General features: G+C 29.8%; 1 protein-coding gene and 1 long non-coding RNA gene across 2 annotated transcripts; one reads left to right on the top strand and one right to left on the bottom strand.

The window, feature by feature from the left end:
• The first annotated feature begins 4,007 nt into the window (after positions 1–4,007).
• Positions 4,008–6,908, top strand: LOC107898553 (monooxygenase 2). The gene is made up of 5 exons (XM_016824049.2): positions 4,008–4,209; positions 4,283–4,429; positions 4,912–5,134; positions 5,845–6,073; positions 6,272–6,908. The coding sequence occupies exons 1-5, from the start codon at positions 4,115–4,117 to the stop codon at positions 6,790–6,792; spliced, it is 1,215 nt and encodes a 404-aa protein (XP_016679538.1). The 5' UTR covers positions 4,008–4,114; the 3' UTR covers positions 6,793–6,908.
• Positions 6,909–12,946: 6,038 nt separating this feature from the next.
• On the bottom strand, positions 12,947–15,606 carry LOC121215982 (uncharacterized). Its single transcript, XR_005911948.1, has 2 exons — positions 15,521–15,606; positions 12,947–15,056 (listed from the first exon to the last, which is right to left on the bottom strand). It is a non-coding gene; the product is annotated as an uncharacterized lncRNA (long non-coding RNA).
• Between the last annotated feature and the right edge of the window lie 648 nt (positions 15,607–16,254).

The raw sequence follows: 16,254 nt of genomic DNA, 5'->3' as shown, positions 1-16,254 counted from the left end.
TAATAAAATTGTTAAAAAATTGATTATTATAACCATAAATAATATTTGTCTAATTGTTACAAATGATCAAAGAGACTTTGTTCATCATAATTTTTACAAAATTCTTTTTTAAGTGGTTGGAAATAGAACTAATCATAGGTTAGGTCGGGTTAGGCCGATGTAAATTTTTTTAGGTCTATTTTTTAGATTTGAGTTCGATCCAGCCCAAAAAATGGCCTTAAAATTTTGCCCAATCTCGATCCAGATAAAAAAAGTTAAACCCAAGCTCGACTTGTCTGTATTAATTTTTTTATATAAAAATAAATTTAAAAAATATAATACATCAAACACACTAAAAATTTTAAAATAAATGTTTCCCAACAAATTAAAAATATATTGAAAAAGTCTTTATACTTAAATAATATTAAGATAGTTACAAATTAGCAAGCAAATGTCTGTAACATAGTAGTAAAATCAATAATAAAACAAGAAATATACAATATAGAAATAATAATAACAAAATAGTAGCAATATAATAGAAAAACAACAGCAAAAAAAAAATAACAGTAGTAAACAACAGTAGGGAAAAAAATTAGACAAACTAAAAATTCTTACCAGAGACTCGACACGTTTTCTAAAAGACATTATTTTTTGTCTAAACTTATTTTTCGAACCTATATTTTTTCTACTCTTATTCACTTTTCGAGCAAACTTTCACACCTGAGTTAGTGAACTGAGCTATGAATAAATCTAGTCGGAGAAAGTGTGACGTAAAAATAATGTAAATCAAATTGGATTTAGTATGAGCTCGATGGATTTGACTTTTGACTGTCGCTACTTTGTATTTTTCTTGAATATTATTGCGTCTCTCTCTTTTTTGACTAAGAAAAAATAATTTAATGGTCAAAACTCCAAAGAGAAACCAATTTGGCTTTGAATCACTTATAAATGGGTTAAATTACTTGGAAAATCCCTGTATTATATTGACAGAATCAAATTAATTCCTCTATTCGTAAATACGTCAATTTAGTCCTTGTACTGTTAAAAGAATTAAGTCCAAATTGTAACAGAACTAACATTTGTTGTATTAAAACTGTCTTGAAATTTTTTTTTGATTGAATTTTAACTCCAAACAAAAAAAATTCATTTAGAGAACCATAAAACTTTAAAATATTAACTCTATTAAATAATAAATGATATTTTTTTAAAACAATAAATGTTAATTCTATTTCAATTTGGACTTATTTGATTCTTTTTAATAGTAGAAAAACTAAATTAATTTGTTTAATAGTAGAGTGATTTGATTATTTGTATTCGATTTTTTTTCCTTTTTTTCTCTAATTCGATTAAAATATTGTTAGCATTTTATCCTTCACAAAATTTGAGATTTAATCCATGTTCTTAAAATAATTAATAAGTGAGTTTGCTTACTTTTTCAATTTAAAAATATCAGTTCAATTATTATTATTATTATTATTATTATTATTATTATTATCATTTGTCAAAATTTGTCAATTTGACATGTTGATTAAGTTATCCTCATATACATGGCACATTATTGATAGAAAATAAATATACTAAGTTGATAGCTTTTGACAGAAGCTACCGTTGTCAACCATATATGGACAATGATATAAAATAAAAATAAAAATAAAAATAAAAAGATTGAGTTTTTAACTTTTAAAATACAAGGATTGACCGATTAAGTATTAGCTCATTTGGCATGGACATTATTGTCAATGCAGGATGACGTGACGTGGGTTCGAGTGCACCAACAACATATTTTAACCTCTAATTGATATTGAAATAGACTCGATTCGCTCTATCCTTATAGGAGCAATGCAAAGAAGTTTTTTTCTATTGAATTTTTTATTTGAATATTAATCTCATTATATGTTCTTATTATATCTGGTTTTTTTGTACAATGCTTACAACTACCCATAGCCTCTTCACAACCTGTATTGGCAACAATGTCAATGCCAATCGAACTAAGGTTCACTTGACTTTTGATTGAAATTTGGGGTCTCATATTTAGGTAAAATTTGACTCATGTCAATATATTTACTAAAATGCAACTATTTTAATTTTATAACTATTTTTATATTTTTAAATTATAATTTTTAAATTTTATAATATTTTATAATATATATTTTAATATTAAAAATATTATATATATTTTATTACAATTTCTTAATTTTATAGAGTTTTATAAATATATTTGATTGAATATTATATATTTTTATTAAAATTGACTTTTATAAAATCAACCCTAAAATCCAAAAAAAGATATATTTAACAAATTAAGCATAAAGTTAACAAATTCACAATTAACACTAAATTCATTCTATTAACAAAACCATGAAAATTTAAACATGATAATATTAACAATTAACTTTCATCAAATCAACCTTGAAACATTAATCGAACAAAAAAGGCATAATGACAAGTTTAGCCACTAGCATTTACCCATTTTGTCACTTTAGCACTAAAATTCATTTTTTTATCACTTTGGTCCTCAACATTCAAATGTAGCTGAACTGCTTTTTTTTTTTACGGAAAATTAGATTGAACTATTAAAATTTTAATGGTACTAATGTAGCAACTTGTATGGGAGTCTACATGTATGTTATTGCTAATGTGGATAATTTAAAAAAAATTATAAACTTTTATGATTTTTTAAAATAATTTTCATTTTTTTAAAAATTTTATGAAGTACACGTAAATTGCTACCTGAGTTGCTATGACAATACCATTAAAACTTTAACAGTCAAGTCAACTTTTCCATCTAAAAGAAAAGCCATTTGACTAGAAGAAGAAGAAGAAGAAGAAGAATTAGGGTCAAAGTGACAAAAGAGGTATGCCAAAAATTAATACCATTAACTTTGAGTATAAAAATGTATAATTTTTGTCAAATATAAGTACCATATTGGACCAAAATTTAAAAAATATCAAACTTAGGTAAAAAATGGGTAAAAGTACCATGGAGGCCCTTGTACTAGGAGTTGGATTGCATTTTACCCCCTCTACTAAAAATATAGGCAAATTAGTCCCTATATGTTGGATCAAAGAGCAAATTGATCATTTTGTTAAAAATTCTATCCATGTCTACTATTAAAAACCAATCTCTATATGTCAGTATATGGTACACGTGGCATGCCAGGTGTAACTATTTGGTTATTCTGGTAGCCATGTTAGCTTTTAAAAGTAGAAATAGATAAAAATTTTAACAGAAATGACTAGTTTGCTCTTTGATCTAACTACAGGGACTAATTTGCACATTTTTTTTGTAAAGAGACCAAAATGCAATTTAACTAATAATACAGGGGCCTCCATGGTATTTTTGTCGTACAAAGTGATAAAATGATATATTTTAGATAAAGGAAAATTAAAGTGGGAAAAGGGGTAAACTACACCATTATCATTAAACTATGGGTAAGTTTTCGTTTTAATCACTTAACTAAAAAGAGTTACAATTTGGTCATTGAACTATTTAAAAGTTTTCATTTAAGTCACTGAACTATTAAATTTTTTTTATGTCACTAGTTTCTTAAGTTTTTTTTTAAAGTTTCGCTAACGATCTCCAAGTAACGATTCAATGATTGATACGGTGGATCAATAGCCATTGATGTGGAGAAGAATATACCTTAAATCCAAGTCGATTTGACGACCAGTGTTGGAGATAGAATAAAAAGTTGTTTGAATTTTGGTTAGCAAATTCGTGACGTCTAAAGTTGTTTCGTGAAAAAAAAAGAAGCTGAACTGTAGAAGAGAATGGAAAAGACAGCTTTCGATTGGTACAGGTAGTGCAAATAGAGAAAGCAATATATCATCGATTTTAGTAGCCCAGTGACTTAAATGAGAACTTTTGAATAGTTTAGTAACCAAATTTTAACTTTTTTTAGTTAAGTGACTAAAATGAAAATTTACCCACAATTTAATGACTAACAGTGCAGTTTACCCAAAAACAAGATACTTGCAGATAACGTTTTATCCATATATATTGTGTCTTCCCACTGTCCGATGATTGACTGAGCCTGGGTTCAATATTACATATGTGCTGACACCATCATTTTATATCCTTTCCTTCACTATATATATAGATAGATATAGATATATACCCAAGTTCCTATTATATATGAGCAGCCACAGTGTTGGAATGGAGATTGTTGAAGACGTAGTGATAGTAGGGGCTGGAATTGCTGGTCTCACCACATCCTTGGGACTCCATAGGTAATGAATTTATTATTATTATTATTATTATTATTATGAAGTGATTGAATATTTGAAATAATTTGATTTGCAGGCTGGGAATTCGTAGTTTAGTATTGGAATCATCGGAGGGATTAAGGATCACCGGATTTGCTTTCACGACGTGGGAAAATGCATGGAAAGCTTTGGATGCTATTGGCATCGGTGATTCTCTACGCCGTCAACATTACCTGTTGTCTAGGTAAATGAACCACCACTGGGCACCAATCTTCTCTTAAAATCTACTTTATTTAGAAACTCATTTAGTAATTAGATTTGGAGCCTAATATTTATAATTACTTATGCATGGTTGTTATGGTTAAATTTTAGCTTGAATGGCATCGACATTGTTATCAGTTTAGGAGGTTGTGGGTACGTTGAAGCGCATTATCCTCCTATATAAGAGTTGGAGAGGGGCTATGGGTAGTTCTAAAGTTATATTATCAAACATTACATATGCAAAATTCAGATTTCACTTGACTAATCAAACACATCTAGGAAATTAGAATTCAACTAATAATAAGTTTACATAAGTTTACATGTTTGTCAAATGCTTAATATTGTTCTTAAAAAAGCTTTCAACTGATAATATTATCGATTTAGACCTATTAATGACATTATAAAAATATCGATTTTAGTTTACCATAAACAGAGCTGATGACACTTAGAATTATTCAATTGCAGCATAGTAGTTGCTTCTACAGTCTTAGAGAAGCCGGCGATATCGGAGATGTCATTCAAGGGTCATGCTATTCGTTGTGTTCAACGGCGATCATTGTTGGAAACACTAGCAAAGGAACTCCCCAATGGAACCATAAGGTTCTCTTCTAAAGTGGTTTCCATTGATGAATCTGAAAACCACTTTAAACGACTGCATCTTGCCGATGGAGCCATCCTCAAAACCAAGGTCAAAATCCACTTTATATTGTTTTATAACTTCATAAATTACAGGGTAGATTCATCTAAACTCCCGAATTACGACTTCAACTTTAAATTGTTTCAAGTTCTTAAAGTGTTAATATTTTATCAATCAGATAAAAATTTAAACATACAAGTATTTGTTCCATAAACAACTTGGATTTAACATGTTAAAAAGAATAATCCTATTTTTTAAAACATGTTAATTACAAGTTGTCAATGTTGTAGGTACAAACATGTTTAAAATTTAATCTATGTTTTTTAAATATGTTTTACGTCAGATCCAAGCTAACAACTTGGAAAAGACTAAATTACAAAGTTTAGGATCAATTTTGAATTTAGATTATGATTTTGGGGCCACTGATGCAAATAACTTAAAATTTTATGTGTATGTATGTATTGTTGAAAGAGGCTGTAAAAATGCTATTGAGACCCTTATATTAGAAGTTGGATTATATTCTATCTTTTCTACTAAAAAAATAAGTAAATTATTCATTGTATTTTGGATTAAAGAGCAAGTTGGTCATTCTATTGAAAATTTCATCAATAGAAATATATGCAGTTTTTAATAGAAATGATTAATTTATTCTTTGATCTAACGACTAATTTATTTATTTATTGAGTAGAAAAAATCGTATCGTACGGACTCATGGTACCTTTACCAGAAAGAGGCTAATGGGTATGGTGAAATTAAAACAGGTCTTGATAGGATGCGATGGAGTGAACTCAGTGGTGGCAAAATGGCTTGGTTTACAAAACCCTGTTTTCTCAGGTCGATCAGCAATTAGAGGCAATGCGCATTTCAAAGGCGGTCATGGATTTGAACCTAAATACAGACAGTTCGTTGGCAAAGGTGTTCGATCAGGATTCCTTCCTTGTGATGATGAGAATGTTTATTGGTTTTTTACTTGGACTCCAGCCACTAAAGGTAAACTTCTGATAATACATCTCAGAACACTCAAACTCATAAATGAAAAGAATGTAGCTTACCAAATTTAAACCCAAAATAATGATTCAACCTCAAATTTTAACTTTCACCCCAAACTTTTAAAATTTTATTGTCGTCCCAATAATGAACTGTTATGATTGCTAAAATTCCATTATTATTGATTTTTAACATCTGTAGAAGAAGAAATGGAAGACAACCCACTTAAGCTAAAGCAATTGGTAACAAGCAAGCTCAAAGATACATCCGATGAAATGAAATCTGTCATTGAAAAAACACTGCTAGACGACATCATATCATCGCCATTAAGATACAGAAAACCGTGGGAGCTGCTTTGGGGAAACATTAGCAAAGGCAACGTTTGTGTAGCCGGTGATGCTCTTCATCCCATGACCCCAGATATCGGCCAAGGTGGGTGTTCAGCCTTGGAAGACGGCGTCGTTCTCGCTAGATGCCTTGGTGAAGCCTTGTTGAAACCAGGGGTTGAGGATGAAGAATATGAGAGGATTGAAATGGGGTTGAAGAAATATGGTCAAGAAAGAAAATGGAGAAGCTTTGATTTGATTACTACTGCTTTCATGGTGGGTTTTATACAACAACACGATGGGAAGGTGATGAGTTATTTGAGGGATAAGTTTATGTTGAGGTTCTTGTCTGGGTTGTTGTTAAGGAAGGCTGGTTTTGATTGTGGTAAGCTTTGATTAATGAATGTGTGTTTAGTTTTAAAAATGATTAAATTTTAGTTTTGACCCCTCTAATATGCCTAAATTTGATATTTAATCTCTTTACTTTGGTTTCTACCACAATTTGGTCCCTATATTTGTTTATAATGTTATTTAGTTCAAATAGTTAACGTTGTTAACTTTTTTATATACATTATATGATTTATATATAATTTGAATGCTCTAGAGGTCATAAAAACTTACATGTGGCTTTGTATTTCTTCTAGGTTAGCGTCGCTTTTTTTTTTCTTTTACATTATAAAACGATGGTTAAATTTCAATTTTAGCCCCAAGACTATGTTGAAACTTAAGATTTAATTTATATACTTTAATTTTTGGCATAATTAGGTCCCTCAATAATAAAACAAGAACTATACAATATCTAAAGAATAATGACAAAATAGTAGCAATATAATAGAAAAGCAACAGCAAAAGAAAAAAAAGTAGTAAACAACAATAGGGAATAAAATTTAGACAAATTAAAAAATCTTACGAGAGACCCGACAAGTTTTCTAAAAGACCTTATTTTTTGTCTAAACTTATTTTTCAAACTTATATTTTTTCTAATCTTATTCACTTTTCGAGCGAACATTCACACATCTAAGTGGGTGACCCGACCTATAAATAAATCTAGTCGGAGAACCGAATCGGTGTGACATAGAAATAATGTTAATCAAATTGGATTTAGTATGAGCTCGAAGGACCAACCGGACCATGGCAAGTTCCACTTAAAGGTCGGATTTGACGTTTGAGTGTGGCTAGCTTTGTATTTTTCTTGAATATTATTGCATATCTCTTTTTTTGACTAAGAAAAAATAATTTAATGGTGGCTTTGAATCACTTATAAATGGGTTAAATTACTTGGAAAATCCCTGTATTATATTGACAGAATCAAATTAATTCCTCTATTAGTAGATAGATCAATTTCGTCCTTGTACTGTTAAAAGAATTAAGTTCAAATTGTAACAGAACTAACATTTGCTGTATTAAAACTGTCTTGGAATTTTTTTTTTCAATTGAATTTTAATTCCAAACAAAAAAAAAATTCATTTAGAGAACCATAAAAATGTAAAATATTAGCTTTATTAAACAATAAATGTTATTTTTTAAAACAATAAATGTTAATTCTATTTCAATTTGGACTTATTTGATTCTTTTTAATAGTAGGAAAACTAAATTAATTTGTTTAATAGTAGAGTGATTTGATTATTTGTATTCGATTTTTTTTTCCTTTTTTCTCTAATTCGATTAAAATATTGTTAGCATTTTATCCTTCACAAAATTTGATATTTAATCCGTGTTCTTAAAGTAATTAATAAGTAAGTTTGCTTGCTTGCTTTTTCAATTTAAAAATATCAGTTCAATTATTAACATTATTATTATTATCATTTGTCAAAATCTGTCAATTTGACATGTTGATTAAGTTATCCTCATATACATAGCACATTATTGACAGAAAATAAATATACTAAGTTGATAGCTTTTGACAAAAGCTACCGTCGTCAACCATATATGGACAAGGATATAAAATAAAAATAAAAATAAAAGTAAAAAGATTGAGTTTTTAACTTTTAAAATGCAAGGATTGACCGATTAAGTATTAGCTCATTTGGCATGGACATATTGTCAATGCAGAATGACGTGACGTGGGTTCGAGTGCGCCAACAACATATTTTAACCTCTAATTGATATTGAAATAGACTCGATTCGTTCTATCCTTATAGGGGCAACGCAAAGAATTTTTTTTAATTGAATTTTTATTTGAATATTAATCTCATTATATGTTTATATTATATCTGGGTTTTTTTATACAATGCTTACAACTACCCATAACCTCTCCACAACCTTTAAATAAGAGGATAATGCATTTCAATGCACTTGAACCCACGTCCTCCTGTATTGGCAACAATTTTAATGTCAATCGAACTAAGACTCACTCGACTTTTGATTGAAATTTGGGGTCTCATATTTAGGTAAAATTTGACCCAAGTCAATATATTTACTAAAATGCAACTATTTTAATTTTATAACTATTTTTATATTTTTAAATTATAATTTTTAAATTTTATAATATTTTATAACATATATTTTAATATTAAAAATATTATATATTTTTTATTAAAATTTCTTAATTTTATAGGGTTTTATAAATATATTTGATTGAATCTTATATTTTTTTATTAAAATTAACTTTTATAAAATCAACCCTAAAATCCAAAAAAAAGCTATATTTAACAAATTAAGCATAAAGTTAACAAATTCACAATTAACACTAAATTCATTCTATTAACAAAACCATGAAAATTCAAACATGATAATATTAACAATTAACTTTCATCAAATCAACCTTGAAACATTAATCGAACAAAAAAAGGCATAATGACAAGTTTAGCCACTAGCATTTACCCATTTTGTCACTTTAGCACTAAAATTCATTTTTTTATCACTTTGGTCCTCAACATTCAAATGTAGTTGAATTGCTTCTTCTTTTTTTACGGAAAATTAGATTGAACTATTAAATTCTAATGGTACTAATGTAGCAACTTGTATGGGAGCCTACATGTACGTTATTGCTAATGTGGATAATTTAAAAAAAATTTATAAACTTTTATGATTTTTTAAAATAATTTTCATTTTTTTTTAAAAATTTTATGAAGTACACGTAAATTGCTACCTGAGTTGCTATGACAATACCATTAAAACTTTAACAGTCAAGTCAACTTTTCCATCTAAAAGAGGTATGCCAAAAATTAATACCATTAACTTTGAGTATAAAAATGTATAATTTTTGTCAAATATAAGTATCATATTGGACCAAATTTAAAAAAAAATATCAAACTTAGGTACAAAATGGGTAAAAGTACCATGGAGGCCATTGTACTAGGAGTTGGATTGCATTTTACCCCCTCTACTAAAAATATAGGAAAATTAGTCCCTATATGTTGGATCAAAGAGCTAATTGATCATTTTGTTAAAAATTCTATCCATGTCTACTATTAAAAACCAATCTCTATATGTCAGTATATGGTACACGTGGCATGCCAGGTGTAACTATTTGGTTATTCTGATAGCCATGTTAGCTTTTAAAAGTAGAAATGGATAAAAATTTTAACAGAAATGACTAGTTTGCTCTTTGATCTAACTACATGGACTAATTTGCACATTTTTTAGTAAAGAGACCAAAATGCAATTTAACTAATAATACAGGGGCCTCCATGGTATTTCTGTCGTACAAAGTGATAAAATGATATATTTTAGATAAAGGAAAATTAAAGTGGGAAAAGGGGTAAACTACACCATTATCATTAAACTATGGGTAAGTTTTCGTTTTAATCACTTAACTAAAAAGAGCTACAATTTGGTCATTGAACTATTCAAAAGTTTTCATTTAAGTCACTGAACTATTAATTTTTTTTTATGTCACTGGGTTCTTAAGTTTTCTTTTTTTAAGTTTCGCTAACTGTAACACCCCTTACCCGAGACCGTTTCAGGAGTCGAGTATGAGGCGTTATCTGACTTAACTTACTAATTCGGAGCATAAAAAAAATTTGTTTTTAAAAAAAATAATTTGTTCACGTTCAAACATCATGTCCCTGGAAAGGACCCTCGAGACCCTAAAAAATGCAACAAAAACGGTTTGTGTCCAAACTGGGAATATTAAAAATTTTCCAAATACTTAAACAAATTAAACTAATTTATTTCACGGTTCACAATAAAATTGTCTAACTACGCAGTAGTCGCTAAATTAATTATAACTCGAGCTACGAAACTCAAAATTTAAATCCATAAATTTTTCCTAAAACTAGACTCATATATATTATTATCATAAATTTTCAAAATTTTTGGGTTGGCCAATTAGTACAGTTTATTAGTTAAAGTCTCCCCTGTTTCACTGTTCGACAGTTCTGACCTCTCGTCACTAAAAATTAATTTTCTCATTGTACAGATTTTATATGATGCTTCCGCTTGTTTTTACTGAAAATAGAGTCACCAATGAATCAATACATATAAATTATAACTCATAATTCTTTCTGTACAATTTTTAATGATTTTCTAAATTCAGAAACGGGGACTTAAGAAACCATTCTAGCCCTGTCACACTAAAATTCAAATATCTCATAATATAAAATTTCTTTGCCTACACTGTTTTTTTCATATGAAATTAGACTCAATAAGCTTTAATTCTATATTTCATTCACTCTCTAATTCCATTTCTACTAATTTTGGTGATTTTTCAAAATCACATCATTGTTGTTGTCTAAAAACAGGACCATTGCAAATTTTTACTCTTTTACTATTTCTTTGTATTAACTATCATTTAGGCATACATAACATCAAACATACTCCTAATTAGCCATCTCAATAGCTAATTGTTATTGAATATTTTTATGTCATTCTTTAGCCATAACATAAAGACATACACACAAAATGACTAAGTCCCTATGTAGCGACCTAAAAATTTGGGTAGGGGCGCTAGTCAAAGTAATTATTGCAAATTTGAAAACAAAGTCTCGATTTAAAAAAAAAAAGAGGAGTCGCCACCGATCTTTTTTCTAGGTGTGATCGGACACCTAATAAATTCTCTTTTTTTGAAGAAAAATTTATTTTTAAATTTTTCTAAAAAAGAGGTAATTTTAGGTTTACGTGAAAATCCAGAGAAAAATAGAGTTTGGGAGTCGGTTACGCGCGAGGTAGGTATTAGCACCATCGCGACGCACAAAATTGGTATCTCGTTAAACGCGCGTTGTCTTAATTTTAAAAAATACAAGTTCAATTCAATAGTTAATCGCGATCCGATCAAAATACAAATTTTTTTAAAATACAAAGATTTTTGAAACAATTATTTTTTTGAAAACACGAAAAATTTTTAAAACACGAGAATTTTAGAAACACGAAAATTCTTAAAAATACGAAAATTTTTGAAAACACGACATTTTTTAAAACACGGGAATTTTTTGAAACATTGGAATTTTTGAAAACACGAAGATTTTTGAAACACACAAAATTTTGAAAACACGAAAATTTTTGAAATAAGAAAATTTTAGAAACATGAAAATTTTTAAAACACGACAATTTTTGAAACACAAGAATTTTTTTTTAAACATAAAAAATTTTAAAACACGAAAATTTGTGAAACACGAGAATTGTTGAAAATAATTTTTTTTTGAAAATATGAAAATTTTTGAAACACGAAAATTTTTGAAACATGAAAATTTTTAGAAAACACGAAAAAAATTTGAAAAATGGAATTTTTTGAAAACACGAGAATTTTTGAAAATATGAAAATTTTTGAAACACCGGAAATTTTTTTGAAATACTGAAATTTTTGAAAACACAAAGATATTTGAAACTAGAATTTTTTTTAATTTTTTTGACTTTTTTTAAGGACGTATCGTATTTAGCACAAACCGGTGATATTCACTCAACATAGCGATGAAATCATTGAATTAGTGTCGAATTGATTCGTTGCCTTAATTTTGAAAACACGAATTTTTTGAATATTTTTGATTTTTTAAAAGGGCGTATCGATTTTAACGCAAACCGGTGATATTCACCCAACATAGCGATGAAATCAACGATTTTATGTTAAATCGATTCGTTGCCTTATTTATTAAAATTATTTTAAAAAATAAAAATAAAATTGAATTAAATTAAAAATATAAATACAAAAATATAAAAATGCATAAAATACTAATAATATTAAAACGAAATAACATAAAAATACGAGCATTAAATTAAAAGAGAAATAAATGAAACTACCGAAAAGATCTCAAAACAGGAGCTTCGTCGAACGGGTTACACAAATTGAACTTTTATTTTTTTCCTTTTTTCTTTCTTTTTTTTTCTCTTTTTTTTCTCCTCTTTTTTTGGCCTGCTGCCTTTGGGCCTGGGCTATTGGCCTGCTGCTGGCGTTGGGCTAGCTGGCCTGCTAGGCCTGCTGTTGAGCCTGGCGTTGGGTTGGGCCTGCGCTTGGGCTGTTTTTGGCATGTTTCCTTTTTCTTTTTTTTGCTTTTGCCTCTTTTTTTTTTGTTTTTTCTTTGGGCTGCTGGGCTTGGCCTGGGTCTGCAGGTGGCGGGTCGGGTCGGACGACCCGACTATGTAGAAAAAAATTATTTTATTTTTAATTTTTTTCTCTTTTTTTCTTTTTCTTTCTTCTTTCTTTCTCTTTTTTTTTCTCTTCTTCTCCGTTCGGCCTCCTTCACGCCGCCGCTGCACCGCCGTCGCTCCTCCCCTCTCTTCCTTCCTTTCCTCTTCCTCTTTCTCCTCTTTCTTTTTGCTGCTGAAAAATTCTTTTGAAACATTCTTTTTCTTTTTTTTTGATTCGTGGGTGTTGCGATTTTGGGGTTTTAAGCCCCTTTTATAGATGTTTTCTTTACTTCTTTTTGCAGGGAGCAGGTGGCTAGGGAGGAGGGAGGCCATGCCCTAGGCCGGTGGCCGAAAAATCGGGGAGTAGGTGCGCAAATCGCGTTTGGCTGTTAGAAGGACCAAAATGCGAATGTAGCAAAACTTCTGGGGCCAAAACAAAATTTTGAGAAAACTTAGGGGTCAAAATGTAATTTCAAAAAGTTTATGGGTCAAAATGTAATTTTTTATTTTTTGTATTTTTTTATTTAAAAAAAACACGAAATCGAGCCGAAAAAAATTCAGTGATTACACCCTATACATGCCATAACTTAAAACGTTTGTCAATGAAAATACTCAATTGGTAACTTGATAGTTGATAGTGTGAAGCGATCTTCCACGACCTCCAACGAGAGCTTGTTTGATAAGACTCTGGAACAAAAGAAAGGAAAGAGGTAAGCTTATAAAGCTTAGTAAGTTCACATGTAAAATAACAATCATTAGTAATGAATTTAGCTTATTACTAAGCTTTCATAATTTGCATAAATAATGCTAAGTTCATACTTTCCCATCTTACTCATCGGTAACCTTACCAAAAGCTCAGGATAAAAAAAATAAAGCACCTTACTTAATAGCTTGCTTACGCACCTGCAAAATCTCATTTAACACATTAATACTCTTTCATAATATAGACATATTGCCAATCATGTCACAAAGCGTCATAAGTATAATTGAAAACTTATCACTTACTTAATACTTGAATATACTCATTAAAATACTTTTAATATCATCAACTTATAACCTCAATATTATTAAGCCTTATGTACATACCTGTACTCTTTCCTTATGATATTACCTTGTCATCTCTCTGAATTATTCTTTGGATTACTCAAGTACCTTTCTTTTTGAAACTTACCATTGCCATGTCTTTACATGGTCTTACGTGGTATCCTTGCCTTATGAACTCACCAATGCCATGCCTTGGAATGGTCTTACATAGGATGTTTCTTGTACTACCAATGCCATATCCCAGAAATGGCCTTACATGGGATCACATATCGGTGCCGATGCCATGTCTTAGACATGGTCTTACACTAGCACTCATCTCGAGCCGATGTCATGTCCCAGACAAGGTCTTACACTGACTCTTCTCTGTCCATGCCGATGCCATGTCCCAGACATGGTCTTACACTAGCACTCATCTCGAGCTGATGCCATGTCCCAGACATGGTCTACACTGACTCTTCTCTGTCCGTGTCGATGCCATGTCCCAGACATGATCTTACACTAGCACTCGTCGGACTGTGTCGATGCCATGTCCCAGACATGGTCTTACACTAGCACACTCACTGCCATGGTCCAACCATGGTCTTTTCCGTCAATTCTTTCTTAATTGCCATGATATAAACATGGACCTTGAGATATCAATGCCTTGACAAATCATAGCTGAAACATACTTGCTCAAATTTTCAAGGTCAGTCACATAACTCAATAATAATAATAGCAACAATTGCATAATAATAAAATGCTACTCAACTTACATACTTACATTCTCAATCTCATCATATCCTCAATTTATCTTACTCTCCTCAAATTATGCTATTCAATATTTTCTTGATCTTATACAAAGCCACATTACAACTATGGTCTTATATGTAAACTTATTCGAATTCTCATTTTTAATGTCGAATCATTATCGAACATTTCTCAACTATTATCATTATATTCAAAAATCAATACTAAAGCATTTATAACTAATATATCAATTTAGCATTCAAACATGCTTAATTAAATGCATATTAAACACATGAACTTGCCTCAATACCAAAACGTTCATTTGATCAACTTTCTCGATTTTCAATTTTTCTCTCGTTCTAGGTCCAAATCTCGTTTTCCGGGATCTAAAACATCATATTTCACTTATTTAATCAATTTGCTAATCATTTCGGACCTAAAACATATTTTGACAAAATTTACATTTTTGCCCCTAAACTTTTGCATAATTACGATTTTTCTCCTGGGCTCGGAAATTAAACTTTATTCATTTTTCTTATGTTTTATGACATGCTGAACATTTTTCTCTTCTATGGCAACATCAAATTCTTGCTCTAACATGCACTTATGAACAATAATAATTTTTACCGATTATGTCATTTCACTCGTTTTCACTGAAAATCGCTTAGCAAAAATCGTTTAACATGATTCTAAGCTTCATATTCTATCATGAAACATCAAAATAAACACATTTCACCTATGGGTATTTTTCCAAATATAAACATTAAATTATTGCTAGAATAAGCTAAATTAAGTTATATCGGGACTCTAAAAACGTAAAAAAACAATAAAAACGGGACAAATATTGTACCTAGATGGGCCATAGAAACTTGGCCGAATGTTTTCTCATCCATGGCTGCCCATTTTCTTCATAGACGGTTGAAGAAGAAAGAAAAAAAAGATGATAGCATTTAAATTTTGTCTTATTATACCTTTATTAACTCAATTACCAATTTACCCTTTTCTTTTCAAACTAATTTCAAAAATACTAAACAAATATCTTCCACTAATTTATTAATGGGCTAATTGTCACATAAGGACTTCCACTAAAAATTCCATAGCTATTTAATACCTCTAGCTTCTAGAACTCAAGTTTTGCACTTATTACGATTTAGTCCTTTTGACTAAATTAAGTGCCCAAACGTCAAAATTTTCATACGAAATTTTCACAGAATAATCCCGTAAAATTGTAGACCATAAAAATATATAAAAAAAATTTTCTTGTCAGATTTGTAGTCTCGAAATCACTGTTCTGACTAGACCCAAAATCGGGTTGTTACACTAACGATCTCCAAGTAACGATTCAATGATCGATACGGTGGATTAGTAGCCATTGATGTGGAGAAGAATATACCTTAGATCCAAGTCGATTTGACGTCCAGTGTTGGAGATAGAATAAAAAGTTGTTTGAATTTTGGTTAGCAAGTTCGTGACGTCCAAAGTTGTTTCGTGAAAAAAAAAAGCTGAACTGTAGAAGAGAAGGGAAAAGAGAGTTTTCGATTGGTACAGGTAGTGCAAATAGAGAAAGCAACATATCATCAATTT

This window comes from Gossypium hirsutum, chromosome D04 (assembly GCF_007990345.1).
Source record: "Gossypium hirsutum isolate 1008001.06 chromosome D04, Gossypium_hirsutum_v2.1, whole genome shotgun sequence".
Taxonomy (NCBI): domain Eukaryota; kingdom Viridiplantae; phylum Streptophyta; class Magnoliopsida; order Malvales; family Malvaceae; genus Gossypium; species Gossypium hirsutum.
The sequence above is the reverse complement of the archived record's forward strand: the minus strand, read 5'-3'. Positions and strand labels throughout refer to the sequence as shown.

Excerpts from the sequence above, each read along its gene's own strand:
- LOC107898553 (XM_016824049.2), top strand. The coding sequence starts at position 4,115 with ATGAGCAGCCACAGTGTTGGAATGGAGATTGTTGAAGACGTAGTGATA. Across the intron at positions 4,430-4,911 it reads CAACATTACCTGTTGTCTAG|CATAGTAGTTGCTTCTACAG; the intron begins GTAAATGAACCA and ends ATTCAATTGCAG. Across the intron at positions 6,074-6,271 it reads TTGGACTCCAGCCACTAAAG|AAGAAGAAATGGAAGACAAC; the intron begins GTAAACTTCTGA and ends TAACATCTGTAG.